Source organism: Myxocyprinus asiaticus, chromosome 46 (assembly GCF_019703515.2).
Source record: "Myxocyprinus asiaticus isolate MX2 ecotype Aquarium Trade chromosome 46, UBuf_Myxa_2, whole genome shotgun sequence".
Classification (NCBI taxonomy): domain Eukaryota; kingdom Metazoa; phylum Chordata; class Actinopteri; order Cypriniformes; family Catostomidae; genus Myxocyprinus; species Myxocyprinus asiaticus.
Window position 1 is genome coordinate 25,056,770 of NC_059389.1, and position 26,208 is coordinate 25,082,977.

General features: G+C 39.7%; 1 protein-coding gene across 1 annotated transcript in view; it reads left to right on the forward strand.

Moving 5' to 3' along the window:
* The window catches only part of LOC127435661 (N-acetyl-beta-glucosaminyl-glycoprotein 4-beta-N-acetylgalactosaminyltransferase 1-like), a 217,485-nt gene that overhangs the window by 166,040 nt on the left and 25,237 nt on the right, over positions 1-26,208 (forward strand). The window contains exon 8 of the mRNA XM_051689294.1: positions 5,132-5,210. Within this exon, the coding sequence (XP_051545254.1) occupies positions 5,132-5,210 (79 nt within the window). The remainder of the gene's footprint in view (positions 1-5,131; positions 5,211-26,208) is intronic.

A 26,208-nucleotide genomic window follows, 5' to 3' on the forward strand; every position in this document is an offset into this window, starting at 1 on the left:
TGATCAGTTTTTATGGATGACATACGCTTCAGTTATCATCACTTCAAGCTACCGAGTATTGTGGTTAAAAGAAGGTGCATAAAAATTGAGCAGTGCTGACAGAGTGTGATGAGGCATCTAATGTTGCTGCCATAAATCCAGCAGAACTGCCGTCTATCCCTCGCTGCACAATGATGAGGACACAACAACACCACAACACCCATTTTTATCAGCACCTCTTGTACTAGCACAGCCTTTCAGTGCCTCGTCTCTCTCTCTCACTTTCTTTTGGAATTTCGATAAAGTAAAAGCATCCTGTGAAAGGCGTGTCTCAGCTTATGCCACTGTGCTAGTGTTTACAATATAGTGAGTTGCCTGACCATCTATCTATATAGTCAGCTACATTCTAAGATTGAATCCTAACCTAAACTGAACATAAAAAATTGAAGTGTCGGGAGCACACCTGTCATGTCTACAAACGTAGACAAGGTGGGTTTTAGAGCAATGATCTAAGGAGAAAGAGATTCCTATCTGATGGAGTATGGGACTGATAGGGAAGCTGCATCATTCTCCATTTTATGAAGTTTTTTTTTTTTTTTTTTGGCATGGAGCCGGAACACCTGCTGTGATTGATTGTAGTGTGGCATATGAGACAGGCAGAGCGAATCAGTTGGCGTGAATTTGAGGAAATTGCACTGTCACAGACACCTTCCTCTGACCATAATTCTAAATCTGAGGAACCTCAGCCCACTCACGATCTTGAGAATTTCACCTGTTCCCGCTGAAAGCGTCTGTTTTCTGCTTTTACTGCAGTCTGTCTCACACTTTTTTTTCCACACATTTCCTTTCATTACTTCCTTCTCAGTTAAAAAGATAGTTCATCCAAAATGAAAATGATGTCATTATTTACTTACCATTATGTTGTTCCAAACCCATATTACTTTATTTCTTCCACAAAACACAAAAGGAGATATAGGGCAGAATGTTCAGTCTCATTCACTATTCACTTCCACTGTATGGAAAAAGAGCAGTGTCGACATTCTTTAGAATTTCTCCTTTTGTGTACCATGGAAGAAATTAGTTATTCGGGTTTGGAAAGAAACAAGGGTGAATAAATGATGACAGAATTGTCATTTTTGGGTGAAAGATGTTATTTTGCTGTTTCTTTTCATCACTGTGTCGTGAAAGATAGGAGGTCTCTCCATCTCTTTCTCTTTTCAATTAATCTTCCGTTCATTCCTTGCTCACGCCTGTTCTCCCTTCTTCTGTTTGCTCTATATTTCATATGCCCAATGGTGCAAACAAGACATTTGCGTTCACATCTGAGCTGAATTATGTTTCATGCATTAGCAGCCATCATGAATATACATGAGCAAATTTACTGTTTTGGAACATTGTGTTGCAAATATCGTCTCTCAGATAGCCAGGGCACGAGAACACAAAATAAAGTAATTATCACATGTAAATGTTACACGGGAAAAAAAATTATAATAAAGGAATAAACAACAAGAGGTTGTGTGTTGATTTTACCATGGGAAATTGGTGTTTTTTATAGGGCGAGTTCACAGAAAAATGAAAATTATGCTATCATTTACTCAGAAGAAAGAAAATCATGAGTGTGGAACAACATGAAGGTGAGTAAATGATAGCATAATTTTTATTTTTTTGTGAACTTTTCCTTTAAGCACAACACAAACGAGTGCATTAAACACCCTTAACAGTGATAAAATCACTGTAACGCACAGCCTTCAGTAATTTATAGTTTTTCTTTTTTATTAAAAGGGAGGCAAACAGAAATATGATAAAAAGACCCCATTGTTCAATAAATTGTGAAATGTATTATTAATAATACTCAAATAAACAGTTCCCGCACAAAGTGAAGTTGATGCATTAATACAGTATGTGTAGACAAAGGTGTGCATTTATCGACTATTGTAAAATGGCTTTGAATGTGGTTTTATAAATCTCATTTTGTTATGAATAAATGGCATTGGAGCAGTATGATTTAAGAGTGACAGATCAAGTTGGTGAGTAAAAATTAGTAATGTTTCCAGTAGCTTTGGATTAGACTTCCACAACATTCAGAATTTTTTTGGATCATTCTTCCTTACAGAACTGCTGCAGCTCAGCCATATTCTTAGGATGTCTGGTGTGAATGGCTCTCTTGAGGTCATTCCACAGCATCTCTATTGGGTTAATGTCTGGGCTCTGACTGGGCCACTCCAAAAGGTGGATTCTCTTTTTTTGAAGACATTCTGTAGTGGAATTACTTCAATGTTTAGGGTCATTGTCCTGCTGCATCACTCAACTTCTACTAAGCTTCAGTTGTGCAAAGCCACCCTGACAAGCCATCCTGTAGGATATCTTTATAAAATTGGAAATTCATTTTTCCATTGATGATTGCAAGCGGTCCAGGTGCCGAAGCAGCAAAGCAGCCCCAAATCATGATGCTCCCTCCACCGTACTTCACCGTTGGGATGATGTTTTATGTTGGTATGCGTTGCCCTTTTTACGCCATATGTAGTGCTGTGTGTTCTTCCCAAACAATTTAACCTTAGATTCATCAGTCTAAAAAACATTTTTTCAGTAGCGTTGTGGATTGTCAAGGTGGTCTTTTACGAACTTCAAGCGCACAGCAATGTTTTTGATGGAACGCAGCAGCTTCCTATGTGGTGTCCTGTCATGGACACCATTGCTGTTTAATGTTTTCTGTATAGTAGACTCATGAACAGAGATGTTAACCAGTTCCAATGATTCCTTCAAATCTTTATCTGTCACTCTAGGGTTCTTTTTCACCTCATTAAGCATTCTGTGGTGTAACCTGAATCATTTTAGCTGGATGGCCATATCTAGGGAGAGTAGACACAGTAATAAATCCTTTCCTTTTATTGACAATTATTCTAACTATGAACAGATGAATATCTAAGCTCTACGAGATAACTTTGTAAAACTTTCCAGCTTTATCCAAAGCAACCATTCTTGATCATAGGTCTTCTGAGATCTCTTTTTTATGATGCATGGTCCACGTCAGCTAAGGCTTCTTGTGAATAGCAAACTCAAAATGTTTGAGTGCTTCTTATAAGTCAGAGTAGCTCTAACCCACACCTCCAATCTTGTTTCATTAATTGGATGTGAGGTTTGCCAACTCCTGACTCTAATTAGATTTGTTGACATCATTAACCTAGGGGTTCACATACTTTTTCCAACCTACACTGTGAATGTTTGATTGATGTATTCAATATGTACAAGAACAATACATTAATTTGTGTGTTATTAGTTCAAGCTGATTGTGTTTGTTCGTTATTGTAACTTAGATGAAGATCAAACCAGATTTTAAGACAAATTTATAAATAAATTGATTCCATTCTGAATTTTTAAATTATCACATCCGCCGATACATTTTCCTATTTGGCCGATTTGTTTCTTGAGGGCGCTGAGAATCGGCTGCTTCCATGTGAAGCGACTGAGACATGTAAACGACCAGTCAAGGTTTGTTTTGTTGTTACGTGCCATTGTGTTACTACAATAATAGACCGGTGTGCAACACAGTGTCATTTAAACGGTCCGCATATCAAACACGTGTTTGAACCTGTTTCATTCTCCCTCTCTCTCCTGAACAGTTCCCTATAACTTTTAACTCTATTGTCTAATGATAAAAAGGCAAATATCAATAAAACGAATCATATACCATCTGCTAAAATGCACATATCTGTTTAAACAGATGTAATACACAAATCTCACAGAACATGAGCAGATCCAGCATCCTGTGGTGCGCTCATAAATCTTCCTCTGAAGCACATTCAGCAGCCTCCTCAACAGTTGCCTGTCACTTTTCTAATGTTAAAAGGCAAATATCAATAAAACTTCTATTATATACCATCTGCAAATATGCAGATATCTTGTTTAAACAGATGTAATTCACGAACCTCGTGAAAATCCATCGTTTTCTTCCTGTCGAGCACTCATCTACTATCTTTCTAAGCACGTATTCTATCAGCCAGAATCCAAATTTCAGGATCAGATCAAAAGTTCCTCTGATTCACAAATCATGACAGTCAGTCCGTGACAATCCAAGCAGACGATCCAGGCCGTTTAAACTGTCAGGAGATTACTGCTCGCGCTGGATCCGCACGAACACATGAGTGCAACTTCAAAGTAAAAGCGCTTCATGTGTATGAGTAAATGTCTTATTCACTATGCACTGTATGTACAATTGCTTTGATTCTGTGTTTTTTGAGAAAATGCAATTGTTAATGCGCACATGTCATCCATGGTTGCTGGACTACTGTGTGTACTGTTATTTCCTTCTTCCTAATATATTAACAATTTCTTCATTGGCAAATTAATTATTAAAATATGATGACTAAACAGAAATCAGAAGAAATTGCTATCTACTTTTTCAAATACAATATTATTATTATTTTTTTTTTTTTACAAAGTTAAAGTTTTGTGTGAAATGGAGTAAATATAGTGCTAAATAAGAGTTTATTAATTTTGTTTTAGCAATTTTATGTTTTTGTTATTTACTATATTAAATTAAACCATGTGATATATCGGCATTGTATCGGCCTATCGGCCACTCTGTTCTCTGGATATCGGCATCGGCCATTAAAAAACCCATATTTGGTTGATCATTAGTTCACAATATATTATATTATACCGCAAAATACACCCCTTCAGGGTGATCAGATTGTATCACCCTGAAGGGGTTTAATTTGTGATAATGACCATCTAACTGTACATTATCCTGCTTATTACACGGCTACCTAACAAATAATTGCAAATCAATAATTCATGTCCAAATATTTATGTTATTATGTGAGAAGAAAGAGATTGCGGAGTCTCTAGAAACAGATGAATTCCACCTCCAGTTTGTGTTGGAGTTCTGCTGGTGTTTATTTTGCAAAGATGACCGTATGACTGCTCATTATCCCTTTTATTACATGACTACTTGCCAAATACGTAATTAATGGACATGAAATGTTGATTTAAGTTGAAATAATTTTTGATATATGGCATGATGCGATACAATGTTATGATATGATGTGATACGTTGCATGTTAAGATAATGATGACAAAATAATGAAAATGCACTGCTTACTTTACAAATGAAATCCATTAAGAATTCATAATGTTAACTTTTTTCCTTTAGTCTCATGGCCTCCAGACGATACTACTTTGAGATTCTTCACAAACAAGACGAAAAAGGCTCGGATCACGTTGAAGTCGGGGTGAGTCTGAAATAAGTTTCAACTCTAGCATGAAACTTCAGAATCTATAGCCTGTGGATCTTATACTGCATTTCAGAACAAAGAACTCTTTTCAAATTACATTTTGTTTATTCTATCTAAACCTGCACAATCCTGAATCCTTTACAATCCATTATCTGCACTGGATATAACAGCCGTGTACTTTAGTTTAAAGGTTATACCAGGTGTTTCAGTTCATGGGCAATTCTGAGGATTGATTAGATGGTAAAGAAAATAAATTAATGTTTTGATCATATCTTTTCTCATTCACAGAGCTTTGATAACACTCCATTCAATTAGTCTGAGATACACCTGAATAGCACTGAAAGCCCCTGTTTGGGTTTTTAAAGATTATGAGACTTCTTAATGTGTTCTCAGACTGACGAGCATTTAGACCTGATCTTTTCATGAGCCTGTTCATCTGTCTGGCTGTAGGACTTTCTGTCAGTTTTGATAAGATGTTTTAAAATTCCCAACACCTCCTTATGTCTGACATCATGGAGAGACTTTTAAACTCTCATTATACCCTCAATTGAAAGGGTTACCGATGGCATTTGGTGTCATTAATGTCAGATCTGCTGCACCATATTTGAATGTAAGGAAGGTTGCTCTTCCCAGAATGCTAAAGCACTTTGTTTTTCTTATCCACTCCTGTTCCATTTTTCCCACTTCAAGTATATTTATAGTCAAACATAAACACATGGCTGGGTACCAATTAACATACTCCTATGAAGAGTACATACTGCGCTGTTGATGGTCAAGTATGTTCTTTTTAAGTCAGTACGCCAGAATTGATATGTACTGTACTACATCATAAAATTAAGATGTTTTGTATTGTGACATTATTTTCATGAAAAGCTGTGGAATAAGATATGATATGATATCATGATGTCAAATTATATGCTATATTAGGTAATGGTATGATATGATATGGGTTGTTACAAGATACGATGTGATACAAAACAGTACAATATGTTATGACATGATAATGTATGTTATGTTACAATATATGATACAAACCTAAACAATATGTTCCGTTATATTTTATGATAGTAAACAATAAAATGTTATTATACACTGATGAGCCAAAATATTATGATCACTCACAGGTCAAGTGAATAATGTTGATCATTTCCTAACATGGCCACATGTCAAGGTCTGGGTAGATTAGATGGTAAGCAAACAATCAGTTCTTGTAGTCAATGTGTTGAATGCAGGAGTAAAGACCTGAGTGACTTTGACAAGGTCCAAATTGTTATGGCCAGGTGACTGGGTCAGAGCATCTCTGAAACGGCAAGGCTTGTGGGGTGCTCCCAGTCAGCAGTGGTGACTACCTACCAACAGTGGTCAGAGGAGGGACAAACCATAAACCGGCAAAAGGGTGGGGTGCCCAAGGCTCATCGATGTGCGAAGGTGAAGAAGGCTATCACGTCTGGTGACTGTATGGCACAAGTCACAGAAAATTTTAATAATGGTTACGGGAGGAATGTGTCACAGCAGACAGTACATCGCACCGTGCTGTGTATGAGGCTGCATAGCTGCAGACGCGTCAGAGTGCCCATGATGACCCCTGTCCACCGTCGAAAGCACCTACAATGGGCACGTAAGTGTCTGAACTAGACCTTGGAACAGTGGAAGAAGGTTGCATGGTCCGATGAGTCCCATTTTCTTATATCATTTGGATGGCCGTGTATGTGTGCGCCATTTACCTGGGGAAGTGATGGCACCAGGATGCACTGTGGGAAGACGACAAGCTGGTGGAGGGAGTGTGATGCTCTGGGCAATGTTCTGCTGGGAAACCCTGGGTCCGGTCATTTGTGTGGACGTAAATTTGACATGTTCCAACAACCTAAGCATCATTGCAGACCAGGTACACCCCTTCATGGCAATGGTATTCCCTGATGGCAGTGACCTCTTTCAGCAGGATAATGCACCCTGCCACACTGCACACATTGTTCAGGAATGGTTTGAGGAACATGATGAAGAGTTCGAGGTGTTGCCCTGGCCTCCAAATTCCTCAGATCTCAATCCAATTGGAGAATCTGTGGGATGTGCTGGACCAACAAGTCCGATCCATGGCGGCTCCACCTCGCAACTTACAGGACTTATAGGATCTGCTGCTAATGTCTTGGTGCCAAATACCATAGGACACCTTCAGGGGTCTTGTAGAGTCCATTCCTTGGCAGGTCGGTGCTGTTTTGGCGGCATACGTTGGACCAACAGCATATTAGGCAGGTGGTCATAATGTTTTGTCTCATCAATGTTTGATATATGATACAAAACAATGTTAAGTAATATTTTATGGAGCAAAATACGGAAACAATGTGAAATGAAATTATTAGAGATGTAGCGATATCTGATTTGATATATGATATGATACAATTTGATTTGGTTAACATTTTTCAAGATTAAGACTTTAATGAATTATTCATTATGCATACAGTGAAACCTTGTTTTATTGGAACAGTAAATATACTGTATTATAGTAATGAGATTCAATATATCAATATATTACTAATATAATACTATTTTATCAATAAATATCATTTTTAGTTAGTCTGGGTGTCCGGTGGCATGCACAACCCCTCAGCAAATGAGGGTAAACCTTAAGCCTTTTTCACTTTCCTTTTTGTGTCTTTCCTGTGCTTTAGCAGAATAAAAACCAGGGGAAAAAACAGTCCTAAAAACTGGAATATGTGATCATCCCTCATAGTGCACTCTCTCCAATGTTAACCTTTCACACTGTCGCCAACTGATGTATTTGTTACATACATTCTAATCCTGATTTCACAGCACCACAATGGAAAAAGAAACCATAACCGTGCTAACTGGCCTGGATCCAGGGGTGCCACCACATGTGCCAAAGTAGTAATGTCAAATTTTCATGCCAAGGCATAAATACTGCTAAAAGCATGTTTTTTTAAATTGTGTTGATTTTTCTAACTTCATATATACTGTATGTGATCAGGGCCGCCTGCGGGATTTCATCTCCGGCTACGCACAAAAACATGATCATGTAAAGAAGTTTACCCTTATTGTTTAGGGGCATACACCCCTGAGAGAATTTATTTGCAAAAAAAAAAAAAAACATCAAAGCATTCAATTCTAGTGACTTTAAGAGAAGGATTTTTATATTTTCTTCAGTATGTGTATTAACATTCATTTAACTATTTGCTACATAGCATTTCTAAAAGTTGTGTTCACGTGACACAGCACTAGTTGAAGTTTCTCAAAGTTATCTCTAAAAAAAGTAGGGTTTTATGCTGACTTACATGTATATTATTGTTCTTGGCTGATACCATTAAAAAATACTTAAACAACACAAACATTTTAATTCTGTCATAATTTTTCAACCTCATAGTCTCCCACATGAATTTCTCTCTTCTTTGTAGCACAAAAGGAGATGCTAGGCAGAATGGTAGTCTAAGCCACCATACACTTTCAGTGCATCTTTTTTTTCCATACAATGAAAGTGAATACTGAGACTAAGATTCTGCCTAACATCTCCTTTTGACTTCCATGGATGAAAGAAAGTCATGGGTTTGCAAAAACGTGAAAATGTGAAGTGATGGCAGAAATCAGTCCTCACTGGTTTAAAGTTGACAAAAAGCACTTAAAATTAACGATGGAATCCTATAAGGGAAAACCTTGCTGCTAAATTAGTTATGATGTTTATTGAAAGATATATAATATGTATATTAAGTAAAGGATAATCCATGGCTAGGTGTGCGTTAAACGATTTTAAATGCACAACATGGAGGCAAAGACACAAAGCAGAGGGTGGTTGCCTCACTGAAGTGCATTTCAAATCGTGTAATGCACACCTAGCTGTGTATTATCCCGCTTATACCATGGATACTTGCCAGAATTGATTAGTTACAGCTGTCATACATTTTTTGCAGTGCAAATTTTGACTGGAAGAACAAAAAATAATGGTTCATTTTTATAAGGGTCATTAGATCTACAGCGCTGCCTATTCAGAAACAGAGAAAAAGTAGTGCGACCACACACTTGGTCAAAACTGTCAATTTAAATGCACGATCCAGAAATAATGATATCCGCAGAATGCAGAGGGGTTGGCACTCCAGATAAAATGTATTATTTAATTTGTATTCATTGTCATTTTCGCATAAATGTGGAAAAACCAATGTTACAAACGTGGCAGTGAGAGTAAAAGTAGCACTTACTGTATGATATGGGGAAAACCATTCAAAACACTCTGGAACCTGCAGATTTTGACCTCTGAGACATCGGTTTGGTATCCATTAAGGTTGCACGATTGACTGAATTAAGAATGAAATCACAATTTGTCCTTGAATGGTAGCGCTTCACCGCAAAATGCTGCATGCATTTTGAAAACAAACAGTGCTTCTCCTTCAGAGTCAGAGATGTGTGAGCACAGGGGGCCTCTAGTGGCTATAGGCGGCACTTCAGCACATAACATAAACAGCACATTACAGTTTAAATGGTCTTGCATCACCTTGCCGGACAGCGAAAGACGCATTTAATAGGTCCTGATTTCCTTCTCTCACCCTCCGTGCAAAACAAGCTGAATTCCATTATATTACCTATGCTGATGAAAGTGGTTAGGACATGTTTTCAATTGCTATAGCTCACTCTGCTTGCTCTGTAATGTTATGTTGCTAGGGTTACAAACAACGCATTCAAATCGAATGGTGATTAAAACTGACTGGAACTACCTGTGCATTCAACGGTTTTAACCGCACACATTCCAGCCAATCAGAATCAAGTAATCGAACAGACTATGGTATAAAAATAGATAATAAGATGACACTTTGAATATGTTTATTATTAATATTAAAGTATTTATATTATTATTATGTATATTATTACCGGTACATATGGCCTTATTATATTACTAAAATTGACTGATTCACACAGCAGAGAAAATGCCTGTATACGTCAGATGGAGCTCGAGAGAGATGGAAATGAGAGATGTAACAGGTGTTTATCAGGATCAGAGCATGTGAGCGGTGCAGAGTGGGAGCAGAGCGATCAGAATTTCACTGGAGCGAGGAGCGTGTTTCACGAGACCGCGCTCAGCTCTGCTCCGGCCGCTCACAAGGCACTCACTTTCCGCTCCTACCAGAATGCACTACATTTCTTGCGTAGTCACATTAATATGTGGGTGCTTGTATACTGACAAATATCTGGTATTGGCAGCTGTATTAGGTCCAGTATTTTAAACAGAGTGGATTATCAGAGATGAGGCAGTGTTTAAACTCGGTGTGATTCACGAGCTGATGGTGATAGGGGCCGATTTCAACAACAGACTACAGTGAGGTGAGAGCGCAGAGGCAGTTCAAAACACAGATTAGTTTCACCGACATACATCTGTAAAGTAAAATAATTTTATTAGGCTTCCGTGGACGTTTGTAAGGTTTACTGTTGATTCGCACAGGATAAGCGATATCTGTATAAATCACAGAGATGAGAGTGTCAACTGCATTTACACACTGCCGTCACGCGTAACTGACCCATCAGAAGCTGTGCTGATTAATTATGAAGTAAGTATTAAACGTGCATATGCTGTATCAGGGATTATTAGAAGAAACTGACTTGAATATCTGGCAAAATATGACAGAACTTGTTACATTAGCAAGCCAGTAATCCTACAGTACACTCTTGAATTAAAAATATAGACAATCTTTTCACATTGTGTAATTTTATATGTCCCTCCTGAAAATATGTCGCAAAATGAGGGGCTCAACATAATTTTTCCCATTCACTATATCACAAAATTAGTACTTGTGTCTTTTTCTAATTTTCCTAATTAAAAGAAATCATGCTTGTTTATTTCTCATGCATCAGTCCAAACACAACAGCCAGCGTTCGATGAAGTTTTGAAGCACGTCTTTTTCTGGTGTCTTCTCAATGACTAACATCCAATTCAGACACTTGGTGAACTTTAGAAATGATCAGTTAAAGGGTTCACAGGATGGAAAGTGCAGATTCACTGGCTTTTTTACCAACATGTCAATTTGCAAGGGATAAGAATAACAGGGGTTATTTTTAACTTGCGTTTGATAGGTGTAAGATGATATTATCTTTACCGGCGTGGGAACGCATAGCCCGCAAAAAGTCCGTAAAAATTACTGACATGAAAGATTAGCACGGGGTTAAAATAAATGAGAAGCTCTGGTTATTAGGCTATTACATTACCCCATCCCATATAAAATAACCTTGTCCAAATAGGCAATTTTTTTAAAAGTAGCCTACATCAAGGCATTGTTTGTGCAGTTGTTATTTGCACCATTAAATATTAGGTCATATGCCAATATTACGAGGGATTTTTTTTTTTTTTTTTTGTTGACAAAGAAATTATGTCTCATTTCTTTCTCATTTCATGCCGCTCCACTCTGACATCGCTCTCATGTATGAGCGCTCGTGAGCGAGGAGTAGAGCGATGACTTTTGAGCGTTGGAGTTGAGCGATCGCATATGGGTGAATGGGTGCTCTGATCAGGATGATGTAGTTTTTCTTCACCCTGCAGCTGGGTAATTCTGGTAGCATCACACACACAAAGCATTTCTGCTATTTCTGCCTTTCTTGTTAAAAGTGCTGTAATATGAGTGAGCGGCACAATGTCAACTCAAGTCATTTTTATTTTCACAGCACACATCGTTTCAAAGCAGCTTTACAGAAAATCATGCTATAAACGAAAATGAAGTTGTAATGTCTGTAATGTCTTAGAGGAATCATTGTGTGGTTTAAATGAATAACGTGGTTGTAGATTATGCCTTAAAAAAATGATTTGTATTTAGGCCCCGAGTGAGCAACCAGAGACGACTTTGGCATGGAGCACAAAACTCCATAAGATGTTAGTTTAGATAGAAAAATAACCTTGGGGAAGCAAGTTCCCTTCTGGCTATACAGCATGAATATAATGCCAATATTAGTTATCTACAATGTGATGAGACAAATCTAGATCGCTTCAGTGTCACGCACTTGCACTGTAGTAGACAACTTCATTGGTTAGAAACAGGAGCGATAGTTTTATCACCTCCCTCGCAGAGACTTAGGTTAAATCTTTAAGTTCAGCAAACATGCAACAACGTGCTTCCTTTGTACACTGTCTGCTCACATTAAACTCAAAGAGAGAGAGAGAGAGATGTGGCAGCACCTATTTACTAGGGATGTGTACAAGTAATCGTTTTGCACCAGCTAGTCAACTATTAAAAACAGTACTTAAATATCACAAATTGATTTTGTGAAATGCAAAATAGTTTCACAAATGATACAAACGTGGTAAGCTTTATGTAGATTCAGAGTTATATATGTGCATTATCCTAATCAGTATCAGTAATCAGTGTCAGTATCGGTTTCTGTGTAAGTTCCCAAACTGGTAAGTGGAATTTTTTTTACTGTTATTTTTATTGTATTTATTTGCTTATTTTTCATTACATTTTTTTCCAAAAACATAGTTTGTTGAAGTTGGTTTATTTTGTAACTGTACTTAGTAACTTCTGTTAATAAAACAAAATATAAATTTCACGTACATACTCGACTACAAAATTACTTGATAATGCCCATCACTACTATTTACCAGAGCTAAAAATGCAGGTTAATGTAGCTGTATGAATGGAGAAAACTAGTACTGCCGAGCAATAATTAAACTAAAAGTAGTATTACCATGGCAATACTGGCGATGGCAGCAATGCCTGGATCGGCACGGAACAGCACGGTTTTGCAACGAGAACCGTTTGACCAATGGTGGAAAAGAGGGTCATGTCACAATGATAAAAAAAGTCTCAAGTCTTTTTTGGGGGGTGAAATGTGACATGGACATGTTATTATAAAATTCAACCAGCCATGTCTAGAAATTTGAGCTTATAAACACAAACTTACCTTGAACCAACTTATGTTGCTTAAACATCCCTTAAATGTCATGTGTGCTCCAGACCTGGAGGGGGCAGCAGAGAGGTGAATGCTGATGTTGTATCAATTGTTAAGACAAAGAGCCTAAAAAAAAAAAAAAAAAAAAAGAGATGTGCTTTGAGACATTTCAGAAATATCTTACATTTAAACACGTCTGGGTGGTGAAGCATGAAATAAAAAAAAAAAATAAAAAATAAAAAATAGTTTATCCACACCTTTACTAAACATCAGTGTATCCACCACCATCTGTTTGTCTAACGCTCTCGTGTTTTCCACTACTGTTCTCTTTCTGATCACTATTTCTCACTGCCTGTTGCCTCATACCTCTTTTATTGTTTCATTTTCACATTCTCCTAAATCACATCACTTCACTGCTTGTTTTCAGACACCACTGAATTTATTAGCAGTCACCCACCCATTCTCTTGTACAAATTAAAAATACACAACTGTATGTGTGTGGAGGATGAAACGGTGGAAAACTGCATTGCGCCTGACATCTTTATAGTGAGGAAGAAAATGTTATTAATGAATTGTTTCATGACGTCTTGTTTAAGAGTTCTACGGTTATCATACTTATTCCTTATTCCTATGTAGTAGATGACATGTTTGGAAAAATGTGTAGTATTCAACAGAGCACACATAGAAAAGTCATCCTCTGTCATTTTGAGGAAAAGTAGCACAGATATTGTAAAATAAATTAACAACATCACATTATAATCCAAAAATAACAATTATCCCCCCCTCAGTGAAGCCATCAGCAAACATCAGACCGTATCAAATGCTCTATGGGAGAGAGAAAGAGGGAGAGAGTGCTTGAAACTACTTTAGGTTTGATTTAGCTGCAGCTGGCTGGTCCTCATTTCACTAAAAGGATTGAGCAAAAGCAAAAAAGAATGAATGACATTTTCAAAATGTATTTCCTGGCTTTGACTGAGATGATCTGGCTTCTCAGCCTGATCTCATGAAAACGATGCTGAGGTGAAATGTCCATTGTGTGGCACTAAAAGCGAGTTAAGTCTTCGCTCACACAGATGTGTTTTTTTTTTTATGTTCAAGCTCTATCTAGTTTTAAATCAACAAAACTGTCTACCCTAAACCTTTAACCTAAACCTAACCGTTAGTGTCATAAAAAGCAAATTCAGCACTGCTGAAGTAACCATATCATTTTGTGGTGTTTCTATGACACTTTCAGTTCACGTGTCAATTTGCGTGCTCTTCAGGACTCGTACCCCGGTCCTATGCATCCAAATGCAACGCTCTATTAGTTGAGCTACCAAGCAATTTGTTTGCACTTGAACAAGCTTATAAATGTAGTTAATGCATTAAAATAAATTGCTTTACAAGTCATGTCTCACTGTTTTTTTTTAGCTTCTCGTGCAGTAACGATGCATTTTTTTAGACACTGTATCAATTTAAAAGGAAATTCAGTCTATAAAATGCATCTCAAGTTACCCACGTTCTGTTTTATTCATAGCACTGTGGCTGTTTTAGCCCAAGAATGTAAACCATCATCAATGCTTGGCACACATCCAACTGTCACGATTCACTGTTGTCTGCCCTGTGTTTTGCCTCTGTCAACTGTTTCCCCCTGGACTACACTTCCCATAATTTCCTGCTCTGATCACTTCCAGCTGTTCCCTATTGTTCTCACCTGTGTTTCATTTATCTCATTTATCCCTGTATATATATTGTCCTGATGTCTATGTATCCTTTGTCAGTTGTTATATGAATATGTGTTTTGACCTCCTGTTTACTGACCAGTTCCAATTGTTGATGTTTCCTTTGTTCCTGTGTTTTCCCCACGTGGATGTTTTCTTTGTTCTTGTGTTTACCCCATTATTTTGTACTTTGTTTATTTATTTATTATTAAAGTTTGCCGCACTTAGATTCCACTTTCGTGACCTCCTTCCTCACGTCACAGAACAACTGACTGAACCAAAATGGATCTAGCGGCGTACTTTATTCAGTTGAGCCGAGCGAACTTACCCATCAGCGAATACTCACATCTTTTTAGCACTGTTGCCAGACACACTGGGTTTACTGATTCCCACCTGAAATCAATCTACCGGAACAGACTCCTAGTTCACAGGTGGAGGGATTTGCCAGAGACAGGAGATTACACTTGGGAGGAATACATTAGTTTAACATTGGAAACACTCACTTCAGAGGATCCTCCTCTCTCAATCCTGATCCCGGCTTCCGAGTCTTCCACACCTGAGTCTGCCCCACGTCATGTCACAGCCATGTCTGAGTTTGCTCCAAGCCATGTTACAGCCATGCCTCTGTCTGCTCCATACCCCGTCACAGTCACGCCACAGTCAGCTCCACGCCATGTCACAGCCACGCCAGAGTCTGCTCCATGTCACTTCACAGTCAATTCTGAATCTGCTCCATGCCAGGTCACAGCCAAGCCTCCCACGGCCCCTGTCTCCAAGTTGAATGATCCACCATTTACATCGTTGCATTGGGCCACAAGAACCCTTCCTCACAAATTATCAGCAACCACGCCTGCCACGGCCAACAAGCCAATGCCCACGCCTGCCACGGCCAATGAGCCAAAGCCCACGCCTGCCACGGCCAACGAGCCAGAAGCCTCAACCATCCCAGAGCAAGCGTTGCCAGTCTCGTCCGTCCCAGAGCCAGCGTTACCAGTCTCATCCGTCCCAGAGCCAGTATTGCCAGTCTCGTCCGTCCCAGAGCCAGCGTTGCCAGTCTCGTCCGTCCCAGAGCCAGCGTTACCAGTCTCGTCCGTCCCAGAGCCAGCGTTACCAGTCTCGTCCATTCCAGAGCCAGTGTTATCAATCTCGTCTGTCCCAGAGCCAGTGTTGCCAGCCTTATCCATCCCAGAGCCTGCATTGCCAGCCTCGTTCGTCCGGAGGAGGAGGAGGAGACGAAAGGCTTCCATTTCCAAGTCTCTTCCCGTGCACACGACCATAGAGGTCATTTCCAAATCTCTGCCCATATCCATGACCACAGAGGTCGTCTCCGAGTCTCAACCCATGTTCATGACCACGGAGGTCTTCTCCGAGCCTCAGCCTATGTTCACGACTACAGAGGTTGTTTCCAAGTCTCAGTCTATGTTCCCGACCACAGAGGTCGTCTCCGAGTCTCAGCCCATGTTCTCGACCACAGAGGTCGTCTCTGATTCTCAGCCTATGTTCACGGCCACAGAGGTCATCTCCGAGTCTCAGCCCATGTTCTCGACCACAGAGGTTGTCTCCGATTCTCAGCCTATGTTCACGGCCACAGAGGTCATCTCCGAGTCTCAGCCTATGTTCACGACCACAGAGGTCGTTCCCAAGTCTCTGCCAGCATTCACGACCACAGAGGTCGTTCCCGAGTCTCTGCTCATGCCCGTGACCATGGACGTAATTTCCCAGTCATCCTGGACTCTTATTCTCGAGCCTCCCACGGCTCCGCCTGCCACAGCTCTGCCCCTCGAGCCTCCCATGGCTCCACCTGCCACGGCTCTGCCCCTCGAGCCTCCCACGGCTCCGCCTGTCATGGCTCCGCCCCTCTAGCCTTCCACGGCTCCGCCTTCCACGGCTCTTCCCCTTGAACCTCCCATGGCTCCGCCCTCTGAGTCTTCCATGGCTCCGCCCTCACGGCTCCAGTCCCTAGTCTGTCGTCACCTCCCAGGCCTCCTGACCCTGTCTCTAGTCTGTGGCTGCCAACGAGGCCTTCTGATCCAGTCCCTACCCTGAGGTGGTCTCCTGGGTCTCCTGGCCATCCGCCTGATCTGCTTTGGTGTCCTGGGTCTCCTGGCCATCCGCCTAATCTGCTCTGGTCTTCTGGGTTTCCTGGCCGTCCGCCTGATCTACTCTGGTCTCCTGGGTCTCCTGGTCATCCACTTGATCTGCTCTGGTCTCCTTGGTCTCATGGCCATCAGCCTGATCTGCTCTGGTCTTCTGGGTCTCCTGGCCATCTGCCTGATCTACTCTGGTCTCCTGGGTCTCCTGGCCGTCCACCTAATCCACTCTGGTCTTCTGAGTCTCCTGGCCGTCCACCTGATCTGCTCTGGTCTCCCTGGTCTCATGACCGTCTGCCTGATCTGCCCTGGTCTCCTTGGTCTCCTGGCCGTCCGCCTGATCTGCTCTGGTCTCCTTGGTCTCATGGTCATCCGCATGATCTGCTCTATTCTTCTGGCCGTCCGCCTGATCTACTCTGGTCTCCTTGGTCTCCTGGCCGTCCACCTGATCTGCTCTGGTCTTCTGAGTCTCTTGGCCGTCCGCCTGATCTGCTCTGGTCTCCCTGGTCTCATGACCATCCGCCTGATCTGCCCTGGTCTTGGTCTCCTGGCCATCTGCCTGATCTGCTCTGGTCTCCTTGTTGTCATGGTCTTTTGCTGCCGTGCTTTTACTGACAGGATTTTACTCGATGAGGGTTAGGGTTAGGATCACCCTGAGACTCCCAAGCTCTCTGTTTAAATTGAAGCCCGTCACTTTGCATTCAGGATGCGCATAAGCAGATTTGTGCCGTTCTTTATTGGAGCCTTTCTTATTTCTTAATTTTCATACTTTGATAGTTTTGAGCAAAAATTTATGTAGCCTTTTTCTTTGTTGACTATCCATTCATTCCCATGTTAATATGCTGCACTTAGCATCCGTATATCCCTCTAAAGCGCGTCTGATGACATGACCACAACGGAGCCTATATTATACATTATTATACTTAACACGACTAGTCGATTAGTTGTTCAAACAAACGACCGACTCATCGACTATGAAAATTGGTAGTTTTGCACATACCAAGTGGCATATCAATTTGTGCCAAAAAATGGTAGAGTGTGACTGGACGAATGGCCTCTGACGTCAACAATAAAAGATATGGGAAGTGTTTTCTCCTCTCTTTTAAAAATGAATAAGCCTATTTATTTAGCTATCTATGCTGATTATGCATGATTATATAGCTAGTTGCATTGTATTATTTGCATTTAACTTTGTCATTCTCATTCATGAACCTATCAGAACAGACCCACCATTTAAGAACCACTGGTCTAGTTAATTTTTTCAGTTTAACTTGACTTTCCCGGTAATTCAACTTTGTCAAAACTTTTGATAAGAAAAACTGCAAAATAAAGCTCTTCTGTCACAGTGAACATTTCTATCAGGCTCAGAGCAGAATAAAATGCTTCTGGAGCCACTTGCTGTCTTCTCGCTGTATTGTTGAATTTGGTTGTTTTCCTCTCTTGTACTGATTTTTGTCTCTTCACACTGAAAGCTTTACGCCAGTTAATCAGACCTCTGTCTCACAGCAAAAATGTCACCAGAGACAGGAGACACAAACAACTAATTTAGAACACACACACTTTTGCCTAGCTTTTTTTATTTTTTATTTTATTGGGACATATTGTAGAGACTTTTATTGTTAAATTAAATTAATTAAGGCAAGCATCACTGTTATTATTGCTCATGCTTATGGTTAGGGATTTGAACAAAGTCAAAGTCCTGTCCTAAAAAAATTTTTATATCATGAAATGTCATTATATTTATATTTCACTTGGTTTCATGTTGACTTTAACACCAGGGTGTAAACAAGCCCTATATATCGGTATGTCTCAAACAAATCAAATCCATTGAAAATTATCAAGAGGAATATTTTAAAGATGGTTCAGAAGAAACACATGTTGAATCATACTGTTCAAAACACTTCTGTACTTCTGGGTATCTGACAGAGGTGGGTAGAGTAGCCAAAAACTGTACTCAGGTAAAAGTACATTTACTTTAAAAAACAAATAATTGCTCAAGTAGAAGTAAAAGTACTTACATAAATAATTACTTGAGTAAGAGTAAGAAAGTATCCAATTAAAAGAGTACTCAAGTAGTGAGAAACTCGTTACTTTCACAAATGACATAATGGACGTTAGCTCCCCTATATTCCATTACATAATACACATTTAACATGTATTAAAGAATTACTATTATTATTAATGGAAATTCTGTCATCATTCACCATCATGTTGTTCCAAACCCGTATGACTTTTTTTCTTCCATGCAACACAATGAGTCACTATTTACATTCAGTGAATGTTATTTTCTCCATATTTTGAAAGTGAATGGTGACCGCGACTGTCAGTATCAAAATGAAAATTCTCTCATCAATTACTCACCCTCATGCCATCCCAAATATGTGTGACTTCCTTTCTTCTGAAGAACACAAATTAAGATTTTTTAGAAGAATATTTTAGCTCTGTAGGCCAAAATGTTGATGCTCCAAAAAGCACATAAAGGCAGCATAAAAGTAATCCATAAGACTGCAGTAGTTAAATCCATATCTTCAGAAGTGATATGATAGGTGTGGGTGAGAAACAGATCAATATTTGTCATTTTTTGATAGACGTTCTTCTCCCTTCCCAGCAGGGGGCGATATGCAGAGAAGTATATGAATCACCAAAAACACAAGAAGAAGAACGTGAATGCGATCTGTTTCTCATCCACACCTATCACATCGCTTCTGAAGATACTTATTTAACCACTGGAGTCTTATGGATTACTTTTATGCTGACTTATGTGATCTTGTTTAGCTTTAAAATGTTGCCACCTATTCACTTGCATTGTATGGACCTACAGAGCTGAGAAATTCTTCATTTGAGTTCATCAGATGAAAGAAAGTCATACACATCTAAGGTGGCATGAGGGTGAGTAAATAATGAGAATTAAAATTTTTAGGTGAACTATCCCTTTAAGGGCTCTTGTCAGATCTGGATGAATTTGTCAATAAGAAGAGAGGTTTGGAAACACTTCTAGTAATTATTACGGTGAAAACGTGAAAATGTCCCACAAGGATATTATATATAATGCTGAAATATAAACCAAAGCAAGATCATGCTTTATTAATGCCTACTTTCGCTATTTCATAGCTATTAAAGTCCTGTGTGTATTCTTATTTCAGTGTAGTTACAGTTTTCAGTGTCGAAAGAATTTAGATCATTAGTTCTGTACAGCAGTACCACTGCTCTCTAAATGCAGAGTACGCAGCCTAGTGCGTAGGGCACCAACCCCGGTTGTGGAACACTCGCTGTGTCTGAAACCACCTCCAATCCACTATATAGTGCACTATTTCAAGTGTCTGCCATTTTGTAGGAGTGTCTGAATTCTGAGTGAGCCACTCGTTCCCTACTTTTGTTCACTCATTCTTACACACAATGCACTCTAATTTTGAGAGTACATTTGATGTACACTCAACAACGGTTAATTGCCCACAATCCATCATGGGGAAGAGCAAAAGGCATTTACACTTAACTTGGATTTTTACATGGATTTATACAGTTAATCCGCCCGAAGAAGCTGCAGTAGTTTCCAGTAAATGAATAAATACTGCTCATGACATGCGGGATGTGGGACAAAGGGCACTGATATATTGCTGCACTGATTCAAAAATGTACACTTAAAAACTGATGTCATAAGAGCCCATTTACAGAATCACCCTGAAAATGACCATCACCATGTCACAGAAAAGCCCGTGTTAGCATTAGAGCCAAAACTTACCTCAACGTCCTGCCTTAAATTGAAGCTGAGATTTTAATCTTGAAATATCAGCTTGTCTTGGTGATAAATGAAGGCACTGCATGATGAAACTATTCTTTTTTTCACTCTGGGGAGCAAAGAAAGTGTTTCACTTTGAAGAGTTTGATGCTGCAGCATTGATGACTTGAGTGACAGTCTGTGTCAGCGGCACTGCTCGCAGCTGTGTGAACTTCCGCTCTCGTAAAAGTCCCATTCAATAATATCTCAATAAATTACACATTAACTAAAATTAAACCCAGTAATGTAACGACAGGAACGTCGCCCATTGTAAAGAAGTAAAAGTAAAAAAAATTAAAAAGTACCCACTTTTAAATCTACTCTAAAAGTAATTTTTTTCTAAAAAAAAATGTAACGGAGTAAATGTAGCACATTACTACCCACCTCTGGTATCTGAAGAGCACTTCATACCAATTGTCTGTATTTTCACTGGTTTATATATGCCAGTCATTGACGTTCTGTTGATAGGGACTGCGGTGTCTCTCTGGGTGCTGTTTCAAACAAATCTCAAACAACTGACTGCTTCTCATTTTTTTATTTTTGAATCTAGACCTGCCTGCACATTTGCATGTGTCTAAATTTATGTATGGGTGATTCTTCTTCAATATAGGGAACTGTTCTGTCCCCAGGATGATTTTAAATAAGAAGTAAACAATTATTCTAGTTTTAAAGGATAAATTACAATAGCTTAAACTTCATTTTAATTAGTTTTAACATACAAAGTTTCAAAGTTTTCAATATTTCAAGTAGTCAAAAGAGTCCCTAATTGAAGAATCATTTGTGCTCGCTTTACAAAAGGACAAAACACTTGATGTATGATGAAAACATATTTTCAAACTCAAAAATCCAGCAGTTTGGAAGAAACAGAGCTCATATGTCTGTTTTTACTGGTATTTCCCCAATAATGTTGTGTGTGTCTATACAGCTTTGGGTGGTTTACGAGGACATTTTTTTAGGTTAACTGGTAATTACAAGGGTATTATGCTATAAATGTGGTTTATGAGGACATTTCTAGTGTCCCCATAATTCAAATCACTTTGAAATTACTAAATTATGTTTTTTTGAAAATGTAAAAATGCAGAACGTTTTTTGTGAGGATTAGGATTAGGGGTAGGGTTAGGGTTAGGGGATAGACTCTATAGTTCGTACAGTATAAAAATCATTATGCCTATGGAGAGTCCTCATAAGGATAGCCACACCAATGTGTGTGTGTGTGTGTGTTGTGCTGTGCTGTGGAAAATGGCCTGTCTCCCCTCATTACAAGGAGCATAAGCAGAAGTGACATGGTAATTGCGCAACGTCATTAAAAGAATTGTAGCTTGTCGGACGGTTTGTAAGTGCCTCTGAAGAAGCTACTTCTGATGGGTGTAAGTGTGTGTGTGTGTTATTTCCTGCTGTGGATTGTTTTGTATTGGGTGAGTGAATCTGTTGTGTGAGGGTGACCTTGCCAAGCTTGAAAAATAGATGGACAAATAGCTATGCAGATTTTCGACCCTCTTCGTTCTAAAGTACCTTTCAATCGGCAGCCATATTTGTAACGTCTCAAGGAAGCTATTTCCAGTAAAATACAGCTTCTTTTTTTTACTTGAATGGGAAAAGACTGTTGGTCAAGATTATCTTCTGATAATATTCAAATCAGCAATAAAATCTAACAAATGGAGTTTCATTAACAAGGTTCGGGAGGAGCAAGTTCATTCAATCCGTCTCCAACCACCTTCGTGCTCAAATTCTAGCAGGTGCAGACATAGACCTCCCTTTTTTACTTTCAGCAGTCCCCCACAACGATGCGGTTAGATCCAGAGACTGCGACGAGTTTTCAGTAAATCTGAAAAACCCCTCTCCGAGCTCACTTGCGCTGAATTTTGCATTGCCTTTGGGCGATTTACCGAAATCATATGCTCCATGTTTCCACACAGACGGCTCGTGCTTAACGACTACCTATCAGTCATTGCTGAACTATCACTCTCTTATGGTGGCAGTAATTTTTTCATATATCGCGAGCTTTTTTCAGCAAAATGTGCAGTAAGAGTTGCTCAGTGGAACCAGTGCCAGTACTGGGGAGTGCTAGATTTAGATCTCCACAATAGAGTGTTCCTGGGATGCAGGAGCATTTCATGTGCTGTGTAGTGAGAATCACCCTGGCACCAATTGAAATGAATCAGGCCTCACACAAGACACCAAAATATGTGGTGATTTTTTATCACACTTAAGGAGTGTGGCAGGGCGGAGGGCAGGGCCGGGTTGTGATTCTACAAACCCCACCCCTAATCAGGCTGATTAGCCCGAGAGGGATAAAGGCTGACTGGAGACGGCAGTGCGACAGAGAGAGAGTTACGGACAGCTGTCTGACACCTGTGTGTGTTCGTCTTTTTGGTTTAGTTTCTCATTAAATATTATTTAATATTGTCAAGCCGGTTCTCGCCTCCTCCTTTCCATTGATGTGTTACAATGTGTATATGTGTGTGTGATTATTAATATCAGACGGCCCTGATTAATCTGAAGGATTCATGAGTTTTGGCCTAACCCTTTATAGCTCTTCTGTATCATCAACACAAGGAACACACAGTTTTAATAAAATTAGTTTTATTTTCAAAAAGATAAACAAGAATAACTAACAAAACTACAAAATAGTACTAATATGCTAAAAGAATAATATAAATGAATTGGCAAATAAAAGTGCATAGGATGGAAAGATGCAAGTGATTGAATTGGGTGTAGCAATGGCAAAGTATGACTATTATCTTATGGAAAGATAAATTGCTGTTTCTCTGTTAATTAATAAGGTGAAAACCTTATTCCCGATTAAACAAATAACTCAAGTTAACAAGTTTATTTGCAAGACATTTAATACACAGGTTATGTCATCTAAAGAACATAGAAAATCATAAACTGATAGTATACACTAATGCCAAGGTCTCTGGAAAGAGGTTTAGTAGAGATATTTACGTTCTCCTTGATCGATCAATGACTTCGGTGATGGCGACGTCTTCCACTGGGGCTCAGGGCCATATTTCAGTGGGGAAGGAGCTGGATTCCATTTCAACAGCCTTGGACACGAAGGAGCTGAGGAATGCTGATCTCCGCACCGAGAGGGTTCTTGTAATCTGGAACACACAGATATACAGCCCTTATGTCGGTGCAAGATTCATCACCTTTAACACACAGATGCACGAAACTTGAAGAGAGGGTTTGCTTGCCAGAGCTAAACCTTGTCACTGTAGTTATCTCCCTGGTATAGGGATTCTGAATTTGGCATTGCAATACTCTCTTGAAGTGAGATTTGGTACTTGGTCGATCTTCTTCTGTCTCTCAGATGGACACTAAGAATGTTGGATGATCTGTTATCCTCTCTCTCATGAAGTGAGACCAGAAGTGTTATAGAAGTGCATCATGTTAACGACCCTATGGATGGGTACTCAGGACAAAGGTGTTTTAGAAGTGTATCCTGTTAATGACCCTCTGGAAAGGGACTCAGGACAAAGGTGTGGTCATCCGGAAGATAGTTTTATACCCTCCTGAAGAGGAGGAGATTTCAGTTTAGTGCCTTCCTGTTTCAGGGTTATGATTGGCTGCTGACATCGGAGGGTGCCCACACAGTGTGGCTCACCCTCCCTTCTCTGTGTGGAACATTTGCATATTTTAAAGTACATAGTTAGAACAATGTCTTCAAAGGTTCATCTCTGCATTTTTTCCTTTTCCAAACCTTTTCAAAAATACTCTTGGCATTTATCTGAAGATATTGAGACCAAACATGATATTAAAAGATTAAATATTACACATGCATTAATTTATACCACCATAGTTCAGTTTGTGTGAACTATTGTTCTAATTGAACAACTGCAATTTACATAAACAGTTCTGTGAACAAATATGGAGTGGATGTGTTGCAGTTGGTTGCCATGTTAGGAATAAAAGTTTGTGTGTAAAGATTTGTCTTTGTGGCTTCTTTGTTTCAACTTTTGCCACATAGAAATGTAATGCTGCTTCGAGAGGTCTTGAAGATATTTATGGTCTTTATCTCAACTCAGGACTTGGGCAAAACCTTAGGATGGAGGGTTTGAGAGGTTGCTAAAAAGCCACTCATGGACCAATGAGAAGTCTTTTCCAACGTGTTGGAAGGTTCTTTTGCCTTGTGAGGGGTGTCTGGAAGTTGTCAGAGCAGCTTATCTGATGGCTGTGCTTGGCATTTGTTTGTGTTGGTCCTACCATAATCCAATCAAAATTGAGACACTCTTCTTTGCCTTGACAGTTAGAGAGTGCTCTTCCATAAACTGGCTCATGGAATGTCATCTGGTCCGATTGTTCACCACAGGTGTCTGCAGGTCGACTGAGCATCAAACCACGTCCTGCCCCAAAATCACATCCCCCCAACATGTCGCTACTGCAAACAAACCAATTAACTACATTCCCCGACCCATTAGCAACCCGTCAGAATCTTCTATCCAAGATTACAAAGGCAGAACAGTGATTTTCAGTAGGCAAACAAATCTGCAATAACTTCAACAAACTCGGATGCAACAAATAACTGTGATGCTTCCTGCACATCTGCAACTTCTGTGGAGGAGATCACGCTTGCTCCATATGCCCTGTCAAAAAATCTTCAATAAATAAAAAATTTAGAATACCTCAGATCTTCTGTCATCATTCCTGCATTAGCCAAAGAATTGGCTAACTATCCAGACAAGTCTTTCACCCAATTCCTATTGTTCGGTTTAAAATACGGTTGCAACCCCGGGTTAGAGAGTCTGCCGACCTCAAATCTCATCTGCAATAATTTGCAATCAGCCCTTGCTGAACAAGATAGTCGAACGACATCCTAAGAAGTCAAATCAGGTTTCATGATGGGCCTCTTCGTAAAACCCCCCTTCGAGAATTTTCGCATTAATCCCATCGTAGTAGCTACCAGAAACTTTTCGGGGAAAAAACACCTCATAATAGATCTCTCGGCCCCCCACGAAGGGCTACACCTGAGTATCAATAGTCTGATCTCAATTGACAAGATATTCAACATGTTATCTGAAGCAATCTGCTGGATATTGTCAAATAATCACTCCGTGCTTTACCTCCTCCATCTGCTTGACGATTTTCTCATTGTCTCGCCTCACAATTCACCCCTGGCTCTCCACCTAACTGCAGTTACGAAAGTGTTCTCTGATCTAGGAATTCCTATCACCCAAGAGAAAACTGCTGGATCACCCACTTCTGTTGAATTTCTAGGCATCTTACTCGATACAGCTGAATTTCTCACTTCTTTTCCCAAAGAAAAGATCAGTCTGATCATTTCAATCACTTCTAGCATCCTATCAAACCCAAGTTGCACCAAGCATGATCTCCACTCCCTCCTCTGCCATGTAAACTTCACTATGCGTATCATCCTCCAAGGCTGCCCGTTCATCTCACACCTCCTCTCTCTAGCTTCATCCGTCCACTCCTTAAATTATATCGTAACCCTGGACCAAGCATGCCAGGCAGACTTACAACTTTGGTTAACCTTTCTCAGCCACTAGAACGGCCTTTCTTTTTTCTACGACGATTTCATCTGCTCCCTCGAAAATATC